The following is a 15,849-nucleotide window of genomic DNA, read 5'->3' as shown; positions in this document are numbered from 1 at the left end:
ATGTTTTGGTGAGCTGAGAGATCAGCCTTGCTAAGACCTCCACCTTTCTTTATTTTCACATAGTTTGTGATGGGCACAGGTGAGCTGGTCATATGGATTCTTGTTTTGTGTCTCGTTATTGTTTGGCTGCTAATAAAGAAAAAGGAAACAACTAAAGGGCTTGAGTCGAGATAATTAAAATTAAAACAAAAGAAGGTAATTAGTAAAAACTCGCAAATTAAGAAGATGGTTAGAATAAAAACCTGCAGCCATTGCGTCCCTCCAGGACCGGAGTTGGACACCCATGACGTAGACCAGTGATGGCGAACCATTTAGAAACCAAGTGCCCAAACTGCAATCCAAAACCCACTTATTTATCGCAAAGTGCCAACATGGCAATTTAACCTGAATACCACCTAAAACTGAACACCAGCATAACCAAGGAGCTGGTGATGGATTTTAGGAGGCCAAGGCCCCTCATGGACCCCGTGATCATCAGAGGTGAGTGTGTGCAGAGGGTACAGACCTATAAATACCTGGGAGTGCAGCTGGATGGTAAATTGGACTGAACTGCCAATACTGATGCTCTGTCTGTCTATCTACTGAGCTTTTAGTTTAGAAAAGCCACTCATACATTAACATCTTTTGTCTTAAAAGAAAAACATAATAACAGAGCTTTCAATGATACAAACAACTTTTTGTTGAAAGGTTAAAGTTTGCATTCGGTATGCTTTTGAACAATTAATGTGCTTTTTGCTGTTGTGTGCATGCTGATAATTTGTCTAACCTTGGCTCATACTTTGTAAGCTTGAGAGCAACACATGCAGCACTCAGGTCATCTGTTAGTCTGTTTCTGGTGTCAGATTTGATTTAATTCAAAGCTGAAAACAGCTGCGCACAAGCATAAGATGTTCCAAACAAAGTAAGGAAAGCAATCTCAAGTGCCTTCATTGACTTAAGATTATTTGGCAGAGAATTCCACACTTTAAGGATTTCATTTTCATAACTAACTGTGCTGTCCTTTGTCATCCCTTCGATCCTCTCAAGTGTTTCACGCAGGTCTTCCCTATTAAGCTCCGCCCCCAAAGCTTCCATTATATATTACGGGTCGTGGATCAGGTGTGGCGATTAGCAACTCCCGGCAATAATTACAGATGCGGACGACTCCTCACCTGTGCGCTTAAGCGAGGACTGCCCGCATCACAAAGCTCCGGAAACCGCTCCGGCCACTCTACCATAACCCCCTTTAAGCCGCGAGTGCGGCAATTATCTGTTAAAACTGGCCTTTTCAATTTTGAGCTGTGGACCCGCAATACCACATCCCTTCCAACCCCACCATGGGAATCACAGACTCAGAAGGCTGCAGTCCGTGCCGCACCCTCAAGCAGCATGTGTGCCGCCCGCCTTACCCCAGACAGGAGAGGAAGGACGCGCTCCCATTGGGCTGCTGGGCAGAGGGGCGGGTGATGTGAGAAAAGTCCTCCGGCTTTATAGTAACGAACTCTGTGCTCTGAGTGCCCCCTTTGGCACGCGTGCCATAGGTTCGCCACCACTGACGTAGACTGTGCTGCATTGCTCTGAGGTTTTCTGCAAGCGGCACTTTTTTGCATATGGTAGGTGATGTGGAGAATCTGTCAAAGAACGCCAATTGTCGGGCAATTCGCAAAGCATGCTTGGCCCTGAAACACTTCTTCAGAATTTGTATTGTTTTTCCAGGACACCTGAGCGTGCAGACAATTAAAGAGGCCTTTTATGCCGTTGTTTATGCCATGTTTCCTTCTGTATACATATTAATTCATTCAATTCATCATAGCTCTTCATAAAACTTCTTGCTCAGCGAGGGAAAAAATTGCCCTTTTTCTTGTGCCGTTTCTACCCACAAATAACCGCGACTTGCAGATCATGTTTTCTAGTCTCGTTATATATGAGCTTTTCAGGCAGCACGGGAGCGCGCAGTCATTTTAGTTGACTGAATCCAGCTACGCTAATCCTCAGGTTCGTTTAGAGAACCGACATCACCGGATGAGTTTAACCGCCATTAGCTGATCCAAAGTGAGTCTATTGATCTTGGATGATATAAGCAAAGTACCCCCCTGGACTTTATGGAGCGTCATAAACTATATACGCAGCTGTTGCCTCTCAACTCATCGCCCGCCTCCTCCCACACTGCAGTGCGTGTGAATTGTACAGTGGCGCTGCGCTTACAGTCCTACACGACTCAGTTATAAAGGCAAACCGCTTTAACATTTAATCCATTTTCCTTGATATCAGCAGTTAAAACGCTGATATCGTCGGTTTTAAATTTGATATGAACCTTTTAAAACTTCAACTTTAATATCATGTTTTTAAAATTTGATATCAAGTTTAAAAAATTTGATATCACATTTTAAAAATTTGATATTGAGCTTTTGAAATTTGATATCGTGTTTTTGAAACTTAATTAAAAAAAAGAGAGCCAAAATGCTAATATATTATGACTGGCTGTTTTAACATTTAATCCATTTTCCTTTTATGAAATTCGATGATATAACATCTTCAAATTTGATAACAGATATTAAAAGCATGATATCAATTTTGTATGATTCTAAATCAAATTTCTAAGTGCTGATATTAAATTTAAAATTTATGATATCAACGTTTTGAAAGCACATATCAAATTAAAGGGATTAAATGTTCAAACGACTTGCCATAAGTTTTAACACAATGTGAGCTGCAGTCCCGGCTTCAGACCAAAATTGTAAGGGTGGGAATCGGGGTGAGGCCGCTGCGCTCCTTATCAGAATTCGGCGTCGGTTCTTCTTGGCTTGCGGGCGACCTCGGGAGCGTAGCAGACTGAGTCTTCGATGTGTGGAAAGGCACACAGAGATGGTCACCCCAGTTTGTAGACTATTTGCCAATTATATTTTATTTCTTTAATAATACAACAGTGGAGATACAGCACTGAGCTACCCAAGAACACTTCTCTCTTTTTTCTCACTCTCTACCCACCAAATTTCTCTTTACTTAAATAATCCATCAATTAATTTTATTACAACTTCCTGACATTAACTCCTGCTTACATGTGATTAAGTTCTAAAAATCCAACATGTAACAGTATACCTAACGGAAGGGCTTGTGCCTTAAATAACACGAGTGTGAAGCCATCAACAGCAAAAAAAAAAAAAAACGGAGACCCTCTGGTGGCAAGTGTAATGATTACAGTATTGTTCATAACGCCGTCTGAGGCAAAATATATTTGTGCTGCCCATTTGGTCCAACCGCTCTATATATCGATTAAGCATTAGATGATACACTTAATTTAAAGACGTTTTGCCGTACAGGGTAACGGTTATAGAGTTACGGCGAAACAATGCATTCTATGAACATCGGACAATATATTTACATATATACGGTACATGTCTGTGTACGTGTGCGTATATACTGTACATATGATAAAAAAAAGATTACCTTGAAAACAACTAAACACAAAATTCATATTAAAGACTATAAAATATATAAAACGAAATTGAATGCGAAACGAACATCGGCTGTATCCTCCTCCTGTTCTCTTCTCCAAATCCTTTGGATGTCCTGCAAGCTAAAAGGCATCTTCCTTTTAAAATAAAGACGTGCGCTGAGAACTCAAGTGAACTTTAAACAGGTATTGCAACTGACACCTTAAACAGATTCAAGAAATTAACAAAATTGTACAAAATGACATAATCAGATAGATAGATAGACACTGGCGGGATGGATAATGCATGGATGGATGGAAATTCACATACTCCAGCAGCAGCATACTGATAAAAAACAATATTAAATTAAAGAGTGATAAAAATGCAGGTATAACAGACAATAACTTTGTATAATGTTAACGTTTACATTCCCTCCAAACAACCCCCTACCAAGCGGTGGAACTGAAGAGTCGCATAGTGTGGTGGAGGTACGATCTTCTCAGTCTGTCTGTCGAGTAGGACGGTGACAGCAGTCTGTCGCTGAAGCTGCTCCTCTGTCTGGAGATGATCCTGTTCAGTGGATGCAGTGGATTTAAATACCTACAGATTTTATTTTTTTTCTCCAGCTTTTGGAGTTTTTTTTTTTTTTGTTTTTTTCTGTCCACCCTGGCCATCGGACCTTACTTATTCTATGTTAATTAATGTTGACTTATGTTTATTTTTTATTGTGTCTTCTATTTTTCTATTCATTTTGTAAAGCACTTTGAGCTACATTTTTTTGTATGAATATGTGCTATATGTTGATTGATTGATTGATTGATTGATTGGCAGCTCACCCGTCGCTCTGCCACGGATGTCAAACTGTCCAGCTCTGTGCCTACAATAGAGCCTGCCTTCCTCACCAGTTTGTCCAGGCGTGAGGCGTCCTTCTTTTTTATACTGCCTCCCCAGCACACCACCACATAGAAGAGGGCGCTCACCACAACAGTCTGATAGAACATCTGCAGCCCTTATTGCAAATGTTGAAGGACGCCAGCCTTCTAAGGAAGTATAGTCGGCTCTGTCCTTTATTGCGCAGAGCATCGGTATTGGCAGTCCTGTCCAATTTATCATCCAGCTCCACTCCTGGAGGAGCGCATCTCTTCGGTTTGTTTCAGTACAATGTGATGCGCATGTGCACCGAGCCGCCATAAATTTTGGGTGGAGGGGGCAAATAAGTACAACAAAAATAATATTCAAGCAACAACGGCAGCAATAATAATCATCATCGTCATCGGTGGCGGATTTAGGTACAGTATTTGGATGGCACCATGCCAGGGGTAGCGCAGGGTGCCGCACCAAAAACTTCGGAATGAAATTACGGCGGCCGAATTATAAAATGCTGTGCGGCTTCACCCACCGCGCTGTTCACGCTGCCTATGTGCTGTGTGATGACGCCAAAGTGAAAACAGGCGCACTACTGCTTCTGCTTCTAGTTTGTTCGAAGGGTGCGGGGCGGAAATAGGACGACCTCAACCCCAACTGAAGCCTAAGGTAGGGAGAGTGGGGGAAATCTGTCAAATGGAGCAGCTCCGACGTTGTACAGTAATAATGCAATCAGTAAAATCAGTCACGCAAAATGCTGCCAAATAAGCCACAATTCATCTATAATAATGTAAATACTATAGCGACATCAGAAATGTTTTCTGATTTTGTTTTTGACTTGGTCATGATCTCAGTAAGTGGAATTTCAAGACGTCTATGCAGATATTTTGAATATTCTGTGATATATCGAGTCTTTAATTGTGTCTTATTCCTGTTCCTATTCGAAACATTTGATAATTTGTGCATAATGACATGTATATTTAATAATACAACAAATGCAGATTTCTTATGATGATGTAATTGAGTACTCTGTATCAAAGGAAACAACAAAGGCCAGGGTTTAAAGGGCAGGTGTGCAATTTATAAATAGTTTGTGTGTAATAATCAGGTTCTCTTCTTTATAAATGTATTATTCTATTTGTGTGGTAAATAATTGGTGCCATTTAGTTTTGTATATGTAATGTAAATTTTATTATGATTTTATTTTTTTCATATTGTTCCAAATGTCATAATAAAAATGACAGTGCATAATTATTTAATTTTATTTTTGTTGCCGAGTCAAAAATGACCCACAGAGTTTTTTTGTTTTTTTGGGTTTGGAGGTGGGGACAGCTGATACGAGGTTCCATGGAGCCATACAAGCCAGACACCATACTACTATTATACTACTACTACTACTACTACTACTACTACTACTATTACTACTGCTACTGCTACTACCACTAATAATAATCCATTCTCCAGGTGACATATAGGAGACAGAGACGTGTTAAATGATCAAACCACAAGATGATTCCAAGCATCTTTTGAACATTAAAACTTGTTAAAACTCAGTGAATTCCGACTTCTGTTGTTGTATCCTCTATAACTTCATCCGTATACTCTTCACATTCGTTATAGGTGCATTTTTACTTTGGTGATTTTTCTGTAGCACCACTCCAGCATTTCTCACAATTTTAAAAAGATAAATAAGGCACGTTATGCTTCTTTAATTTTTGGGTTCACATTTTACATTTTTGTTGTATTATTCTGTAATGTTATAAATAAACAAATAAATACTTGACAAGATGTTTGAGGCGTTTAGCCCGGCTAAATAACCCGTTGGAGCCGAGCCTGATGAGCCCAGGGAATGGCTAGCTATGCCAATAAAGGAGTTGGGTCCAGCTGCAAACCTCTGCAGCTCCGCGATTTTGTAGTTCCACTGAACAGCCAGTTGGAGTGCAGGTTTTTGTCACGTGGTTTGCTTGACTTCGGTCAGATAACTCCTCCCCCAACCACAATATTAACCATGGTGTAAACAGGCATTATCACTGATGTGTAATTTAAAGCGACAACCTCGTCAATGGAGTGGAGCTATGGAGGTCTGCTTCTAGAGTCTATTTGAAGTACGACGAATCAGAAAGAAGACTGTTGGCGATCGAGTACAGCGGACAGGGACAGTGAGCACAGGTCTTGCTTCACTCGGAGCTGGAGCAGCAAGAAGCAAAGGAGTGGCCTTGTGTGAGTTCGAGGACAGTCGGCAGCTGCTGCGTGCTTCAGTCAGCTAAAACGCCGGCGCTGCTCGGTATCCGCACAGACAGAACAAGTGAGGGAAAAACTATTCACACTTCACAACTTTAATTCTTCAAGCCTGGACATCCCTGCACTCTGCCATATTCTCTCCCTTTCTGAACATCATACCGTACTAAACAATTATTTTTGATTAACCATATTCGCTGATTCATGTGTCTTCCTTTCGTCTACTCATGGACAGTTCGCTACGATATTTTGATTGTAGCAGTTGCCCTTGCGAGTGTTCCCAGTGTGTCGTCAATCCGTATTAAAATAACATCGCACTTCGTCTGACAGCCCGCTCTTTAAATAGGCTGGGCTAAATGCTTGTGCAGCCGTAACGCCTTATACAGGGCCAGGGAGCCCCTGCACTCCACATCCTCGAGAACATTCAAGAAGACAGGTGGGGGCTTCCAGAGACAGGGTACATAGCAGCTCCATGCAGGAGTGGTGGTTCATGGAAGGTGAGACAGAGAGAGCGACAGTGGAGAGGGTGATCAGCTGTACCTGCAGGACATGTAGGCCAACACATTAGATAGATAGATAGATAGATAGATAGATACTTTATTAATATAAGGAGTAGGAGCAGCACGAGGCTGGCGGCGTGTCTTCTTTGATCAGGCGATACCAATGAGCAGTGAGAATGTGTAATCAGCTCTTTAGCTTTTAGGATACACTTTACTCTCTTTTAATAAATGCACCCATAGCTTGGTACATCTGCCATATGTTACATTCCCTATGTAGTTTGCAAAGCTAGCCCAACTCTAACTGTCTTGGAACCCACCATCAGATCACAGGGTACACATCTCCTGATGGCCTCACCAACTACAGTACTCTTCCAGTAGCAAGCCAAGCCAAGCCTTTTCTGGATGGTATCTCATCCAAGTATTGGCTAGGCCTGAACATGCTTAGCTTCAGGTTTATGACCTCTTCTGAAGTGCATCTGCTATGGCTGAATAGATAGAACTGTATTTGTCTTTAGGGGGAAATTTGGCATTTACAGAAGCTCTTTAAATATGTAGATAAGTAAGTAAAGAAATAGATATACACACGCACTTTGGTCTCAACAAAGAAGAACGTTAAGAAGAAAGAAAACCTCTGACTATTGCTGATGGTATAAAAGGAGCCAAAAAAGTGTTTCTTGACACTTCTATTGGCTGAAAGTCCTCAGTGTTAGTGTGTCAGAGAGAGAATCTGTCGCATTGTTCATAATGGTACCTCCCGACTAGATGTATCAATAGATTACAGTATGTTCAGAATCCTGCTGCTCGTTTACTTACACACACTTAATAATTTGCTCACATCACTCCTGTCCTCTGTGATTTGTATTGGTTACCAGTTTCTTCAAGAATCAAATATAAAATTATCCTTCTCACCTTTAAATCCCCTCATGGTTTATCCCTTCATTATCTATCTGAGCTGCTGCTTCCTTACACTCTTGCCCGTGCATTACGATCATCGGACGCTAACTTACTCACTGTACCTAAACACAGGTTAGTAACTATGGGTATCAGAGCTTTCAATGTGATAGCCCCTAAAATTTGGAATGTTCTTCCTCTTAGCCTTCGCAAGGAAAAATCTATTATTCATTTCAAACTCCTGTTAAAAACACATCCCTTCAATGAGTATTATTCATTTTCTTGTATGTAATTTCGACTGTCTTGTTAATGTGTTTATTGAATTGTAAAGTGTCCTTGAGTGCATGAAAGGCGCTACATAAATAAAACTTATTATTATTATTATTATTCATTTTGCTTCCTTGAGGACTGTCATATTGGTAACTCATACCAATTTGATTTAATGTTTGGCTTTTCAGGGTGTTCATTCTGCTACATTAGATCATTCTTATATCACCGATGTTTCCTTTCCAAGGATATTATCCAAATGGTTCATGGTCTGGGACTGATTAGTAACATCCGCTCAGATTTATGACTTGTTTAAGAATTAATTACTACAAAATGTTCATAAAATCAGGTGGTCTACTCATCTGACACAGAACTACAAAATTATCACTTGGCTCCCTCCACACAAATTTCCTTCTAACTCCATTTAGCCAGCATTATGCCCAACCTTTTTGATAAGCACTCCATGAGAGTGTGAGTGTATTTAGCAGTCTGTTTTCATTTTTCTTCCCATTAGTGCTGGTCACATTCCACCACGATCCCATACCTCAGATTTCTAATTCGATGAAAATCCGATAATTAGAGTCCGGCTTCTCTCTGCACTCGAATCAGTGGAACACAAAGGCAGCCAGATGTGGACCTCAAGCAAAAAGGGCAGCGCCATACTGGCAGATTCCACAGGTGTTGTTCTTGTCCTTAGCCAGCATGAGGTAGCCATCGACACCTCACATGAGACCCCAGCAGAAAGAAAAAAATAAAAGATGAAGTTAGACAGCAATTCTGGAGTAGGCCGAGTGTTTGGTTTAGCACTTATTACTGGAATTTGAAAAAGAGGTTGATAAGTTCTTACATTTTGTGAGGCGACACTAATTCTAATCAAATAATATTAAGCAGTACTGTACAGACTTCATTTGTCATCTGCATGCTGCACTTGATGTGCTGTAGTGTGCTAAAGGAGGAACTGGAGGAGTTGCAAGATGTTCTAAAACGACTAGGATCAGAATCCTACTCACTAGTAGAGTGATGCATTTTAGAGTGGGCAACTTTTTACACCTCAACCTATTAGGAAATTTCAAGCGAGTTTCTATTTCCCTTTAAATTTGTTGGCTTTATAAATCACTTAACACTGATTAAGACAGAGATCAACTAAGAATACATTTAATTATACATATCCCATACATTTAAATTTAATGTCAATCTCAATAACTGTACCCAGCTAGGAGCACTTTGTGATCAGAAGATCAAACACACAGTATTCTCTCATATATACGTGCGACTAGGAAGGAGCTGAGTGGACCAAGTGGAGGTAATTATCCGCCAGGCCGGGGGGTGGCGGGGTGCACTAAACCTACTTCTGTTCTCTCTGCAGGCCAAATATGGGAAAACTTGCCTGATTTAACATCACTTCTGGCACCCAGACCGACGTCACTTCCATCTCCGGCACCCAGACTGGTCTCACTTCTGTTTCAGGTGCACAGACCGATGTCACTTCCAGTGCTGGTGTCCAGACCGACGTCACTACGGGTTCTGGCTAAATGACATCACTTCTACTTTTCCGCTTATAAAGCCGTCATCTTTTCTTAACATGATCAGTTCATCTTTGGAACTCATCAAGAACACATCTTAAATATTTTCTTTACCCTTTTGTAGCCAGGGACAATATATGGGTGGCTGCCCCAAATCTTTTTTGTGTGTTGAGACTACTTCTTTTACAATATATACTGTATGCATTAAGACATTAAAAACATCTAACAACTTCATGATGCTCAGTTTGTGTTTCAGCCTTACAAGGTTTAAGGCTATAAAGCTGTGCTCAACAAACCTGCTTTGTGTCTGTCCTTGGTAGTTACCATGTTTGAACCTGTGGATCTGAACATATCAAATATTATATTATTAATGATCAAATACTGCGGTGGGCTGGTGCCCTGCCCGGGCATTTGTTCCTGCCTTGCGCCCTGTGTTGGCTGGCATTGGCTCCAGCAGACCTCCATGACCCTGTGTTAAGATATAGCGGGTTGGATAATGATTGACTGGCTGACTAATGATCAAATATTTATATTATTAACAACAAATTCATAGGCTGTACTTGTGTGGCACACTACAGATCTATTTGGGACTCGCGTGAAAAGCTTGATTTTTATCTCCAGCTAAAAGAAAGCTCCATTTTCCAGGAATCATTACCTGTTTTTGATAGTCCAGTGTGGACCACCAAGGTGGGCACAACTGCACCAGCCCAACACAGACAGACGCAGGAGGCACAAGTGCAAGCACACGCTTTTTATTTTTCTTTCTCCCTTGTGGGAAACTCTTCCTTGTTTCCCACAAACTCAACACAGTCCCAAAAGCACAGCACAACAAAACTCTTCTTCTTCGTCTTTTTGTTTTTTTCTCCTACACTCCTCTGGTCAACCTTCGTCTCCCTCTTCCCGACTCTGGCTCCCTGAGTAGTGTCTGCTGGCTCCTTTTATACAGCAATCGGAAGTGCTCCAGGTGCTTGTTGAGACACATTTCCAGCAGCACTTCCAGGTGTGGAGGAAGAGCTGCACCCCAGGGTTCAGCACTCCCTGGCGGTGCCCATGGATCCCAATAGGGATGCATCCAACTCCAACTCCCATGGAGCCCTGTGGGAGTCCGAGGCACCACTCCAACCCTAGTGTTCTGAGGGAGGTACTGCTCTGCAGGGGCAGTCCTAGCTTGTTTGGTGCCCTGGGCGAACACCCTCTCAGCTTCACACAGGAGAATCCCTCGCCACCCTGCCCCTCTCCTCCCTGTGAATCAAGCAGCAGGCAGCAGGCGCACCTTGCAAATGGAGGGAGCCCTTACTCTCTGCAAATGGGCAATAGAAAACCAATTGGTGCCCATGCTATCCCAAAAATGCGCTGGCATGATGTCGGGGCAGCATGGGCGCATACAAAAAAAAAAAAATTTGCCGATGCCCAAGATGCTGCCCCCACCACGATGCCACCCTGGGCAACGGCCCATGTCGCCCATATCAAAAACCGCCACTGCTGCTCTGGATACATTCCTTCCCCAGGTCCTTCCTGCGTGGAGGCCCCGGCTGTCCGCCACACCAGTAATTGCTACTTCTTTGGAATCTGTACCCAACTGACAGCACGGCATGACTTAGGTTAGATATGGAGCACTTTGGAATATTGTAGATTGCTAACAGGAAAGCGAGCAAGAAGCAAACACAAAGGACAGAAATCGTGTCATGTCTCCTATGCACATACATGTACACCTTGGTTTTCAATAGTCTCAAAACAAATATTATGAGCAGAGAATTTCAAGTGCAGACTGTGCAAAATTTTGTACATCCTTGGGAGGAACTGAAATCTTTCATTTTGTAACATGGAAGGAGTCTGTATCTGGGTATCAAGAATAATTTGAAAACGTATGGAACATCTTTGTTTTGAGTAAAGCTGTAAGCATTATATACAAACAAGTGAACAAAATACTGTACATGCTTAGGCATATCACACTAGAAGCACACTATTCTTCTTGAAAGGGGTCCTTCACCCTTAAGTTCTACACAAATGCTATAGGATACAATTACTGATGCCTACCTCTCGGTAAATACTCCTTGTCAGACCCTCATCTTCACCTGCTCCAAAATTCATACAACTCCCTTTCCCACCTTCCTTTTTTGACTGTAGGTCTGCCCTGCTTGCCACTATGTTACCACAACAATCACAATACAGTCACAAGCAGTCCATTGCACATTCTGTTTCTTTGAAACTGGCACAATTAAGATCAGCATTAGCTGTTGTGGTGGCATTGAGGCTGGGGATCTGCGCTGGCAATCTGAAGGTGGCCAGTTTGAATCCTATAAATGCCATTAGTGATTCCACTCCATTGAGCCCTTGAGCCAAGGCCCTTAACCTGCAATTTCTTCTTCCTGGGTATGACATTAACCAGCACCCAACCCTGCAAGTGGGTCCTCCAACATGCAGGGAAAACTTGGGGGTTGGTAGCAGGATGGGCACTCCAGCCACCATAAAAATTCCTCACACTGTTCCATTCCATTCAAACGAATGTGGTGCTGAGGTGTCACCCATTGCACGGCTGCACTTGGGTCTTAATTTGGGATCCTGAGGTGGTTTATCGTACAATGGGCGTGACAATGCGCTGTATTAGTGCAGGCTCCTAACCTGTCTCTTAACTGTAAGGAGAGTGTCCAGCTCTGTCTTGATATGGTTGCTCCATCACTTTATCATAATGAAATGCTTTTACATGCTAATAAAAACTTACCAGACTTATGTAATTTCTACATTTGACCCAAAATATAGAAAATGGGAAGTAACAGCTCGATGAATGAGGCTTTGAGTCCAATTAAAAGATGAGCTTGGGTGCAACAAAAACCTGCAGCCACACGATGTCTCCAGGACTGAGATTGTGGTCCACTGATCGAGTAAATTTGAAAGTCGCGCCCTCCTCTGTGCCCAAAACTGGTCCACAATTCATCACCTCCTGCCGCCGCGTGCGCGTGCTCGTGAACGTTAAGGGGCGGAGTGACGCGCCTGAATTGGTGTCATTTTTACAAGCACTGTGGTGGGTGGAGGACGTAATGCACATCCTGAAATTGTTATGACCTGCTCAGATTCGCCCTCTAAAAGATGGAGTATCTGCATGCAGGCAAGATATTATGTTACAAATTAGGCAAAATCTATTTTAACTAAAGAATACGGGGATTGTTGTATGGTTCTTGTTGATTCCAGCACCTATTGGGGTAAGAAAGAAATAAAAATGTAGACAATCATTTAAACCGCAAAATATTGATCTAAATATTCAGTATGTAAGGAGGATGCAAACGTTTTAATCAAACGGGCCATATCTGCAATCAGGAAAGAATTGGGTACAGAAATAAAAGGAAGACAAGTCTATGGCATTCAAAAGAAGGTTCCATCTAATTGGATGGAAGGAAGAAATAAGAGGGAGGGGGTTATAATATCAAGTCTAAGGACTGGTGACACGGAATTAAATTACTATTTATTTAAAACTGGAAAACATAATACTTGATTGTACATATATTGTTGTCATCCGGAAACAGCAGAACACATAGTGCCTACATGTAAAAGTACATGTAAAAGGGAGGAAGGCGCTCATGGGACAGAATAGCAACATAATTAGTACTTTATTAGGAGATGGCCAAGGAAATAAAGAATATTATAATACGTTTGTATTACATATGTTAAGATACAAGTATAGAGTACGTTCACTACTGTATTTCCTTTTCAAGCTTAATTTCAGTAGATGGCGGTAGTGCACCTCAAAGCTAATCTGCCAACTGCCAATAAACAGAGTAGACGGAAGAAAAGACACGTGATGTGACGTCATCAAGGTGCGACGAAAAAAATTGAGGCCTACGTGCGTCTCGAATCTTGTGAGCAGTAAACTGGAGCAGCGAACTGACTGTACGGGAGAAGACTTTACACCACCCAGTGGCACAAAGTAAGTGGTCCGAGTTGAAGGGTCGTCTTTTTTATTGGTGTAGGCTTTTTCTTTCCCTTCAGTCTGTGTTACAGTCCGCCTCTTGACTGTCAGGGGGGTGTTTTCCACATAGGACTCGCTTCTGCTGCATCTTCTTGTGTCCTGCATGTCTTAACTGCTGTCGGTGTCTCAGTTGATTTACTTCACATTCTCGAGTTCTATTCCTATTCAAAGCGCCGGTTAATCTTCTTTCCTTATCGTCTGTTCCTTTTAGTCGGCGTCCTCGTGGAATTGTTGAACGTTCTAAGTTGGAGGAGGAAGAGGTTTCATGTAGAAATAGCGGGGTAATCGGTCTCTTTTTTAAAAAATTGAGTGGTTTAAAAGCTTTCATGTTCCAAATATACGTGAAATGAAAAGAAAATGCGCACATTTCCCCCTTTCTACTAAAATGCAAACATGGCAAAAAAAGCGATCGTTGTGTTTACTGATCTATTAAAATAACAGTACTAGTCAAGCGAACCCCCGGCATGCCTTTTTACGATGACATTAATTTATTTTTTGCCAAATTCAAAAACAAAAGCTCTGAACAGCTTGTAGGAGAGACGACTTCATTTTTTTTTTCCAGTTTTAAGACTAGACGTCATTTTCCCGTCGAGCCATGATTGGTGTTTTTGGATTACTCAATTTGATTAAGACAAGTACTTGTGCAGTATATAATGTAGGATATTTTAAATTTTAATGATTTCATCTTGTACCCAATATCGGGTCTAAAAAGTTCTGATTTTGTTTTTCATACACAGGATAAAAAAGACAAGCATATAACATTGAATGCAAAAGAAAAGTAAATTGAAATAATAGTTGACAAGCCTTAACAAAGGAATACAAATATTAATGCCTTGTTGGGATTACAAACATTTTAGGGTTTTTTAGTATTTGAATAAATCATTGCATACAGGCAATAGAAATGAGGGCGTCCTTCTGAAAAGCCTCACCTTATCTCCATAAAAATTGATTATAATTAGTGCTATAGTTGTAATGTGAGGTAAAGGAGGATTTATCAAAGTGCAACTTACAGGGAAAACTTGGGGGTTGGTGGCAGGATTGGCACTCCATCCCCAGTAAATAAAACGTTGCGCTGTTCCAGTGTGGTGCCGAGATGTCACCCGCTACCCTCGGGTCCCAGTCCAGGTGGTGGGTGCAGCAAGGTGCTATCGGCGTATCCTCTCAACAGTATGTAGCGGCTTTCAAGATGGATCTCTCGACCAGTTTGTAAAACCATCTCTAGAAACACACAATGAACAAATAAGTGGTCAGTGGAGTCAGTAGCCCCCTTTACAGAACATGCAAGCATCGCTTCCATCAAGGGTCTTGCATAGCGTTTTAATAGTTGAACAGTAACTGTGTAATATTTTAAACAGCACTTGTCTCCTTTTTATCATCAATAGAAATGTTATTTGAAGGAAGGATTCCAATTTTTTTAAAAGTTGGAACAGGAATTCGTAATGATGTTTGTAATTGAATAAGAAGTGAACCATAAAACACCAGGGGCCTCATGTAAAAACGGTGCGTACGCACAGAAATGTTGCGTAAGAACTTTTCCACGTTCAAATCGCGATGTATAAAACCTACACTTGGAGTAACGCAAAGCACTTTTCCACGGTACCTCATGCCTTGTCGTACGCAAGTTCTCCGCTCGGTTTTGCAAACTGGCGGCACCCAGTGTCAAAGCAGTGCTACTGTTCTTGTGTGATTACTCATTATTTTCATGACACGGCTTTATAAATACACTGAAACTAACCGCATATTGTTTATTAGTGTAATGCATCTGATTGTAATTAACTCGTAACAATATAATGGTCCAGGGAATAGCCATAGTATTCCAAATACCATAACTGCTTTAGCGTTGTTACTCTCACTTCTCCTTCTTCTTCTTTCAGCTCCTCCTGTTAGGAGTTGCCACAGCGGATCATCTTTTTCCATATTACTCTCACTGCACCACTCGGAGTATTTATATCACTGTATCTGAGTGTGAATCACAGCAGCAGCTGATCGGAAGAGAATTATCGGTATACAGCTTTAAGGACACGCTGTCTCAGCCACTGCAAAACGTTTCAAAGCCTTTCCTGTACGGACCTCGCGGTTCAGAAACAGTTTAATCCCAAGAACTTTAAATGCACCCAATCAATTGCTCCTTGTAGAACTGTTTGTACTTATAAGTACAATCACCCCACTGTAAACTTGCACTACAGTTA

At 41.5% G+C, this 15,849-nt stretch overlaps 1 protein-coding gene across 1 annotated transcript in view; it reads left to right on the top strand.

The window, feature by feature from the left end:
- The window catches only part of LOC120534676 (zinc finger protein 729-like), a 73,414-nt gene that overhangs the window by 36,791 nt on the left and 20,774 nt on the right, over positions 1 to 15,849 (top strand). Inside the window, exon 4 of the mRNA XM_039762267.1 lies at positions 13,494 to 13,618. Within this exon, the coding sequence (XP_039618201.1) occupies positions 13,494 to 13,618 (125 nt within the window). The remainder of the gene's footprint in view (positions 1 to 13,493; positions 13,619 to 15,849) is intronic.

This window comes from Polypterus senegalus, chromosome 8 (genome assembly GCF_016835505.1).
Source record: "Polypterus senegalus isolate Bchr_013 chromosome 8, ASM1683550v1, whole genome shotgun sequence".
NCBI lineage: Eukaryota > Metazoa > Chordata > Cladistia > Polypteriformes > Polypteridae > Polypterus > Polypterus senegalus.
Note: the sequence above shows the minus strand (reverse complement) of the source record. Positions and strands in the feature narration are given on the sequence as shown.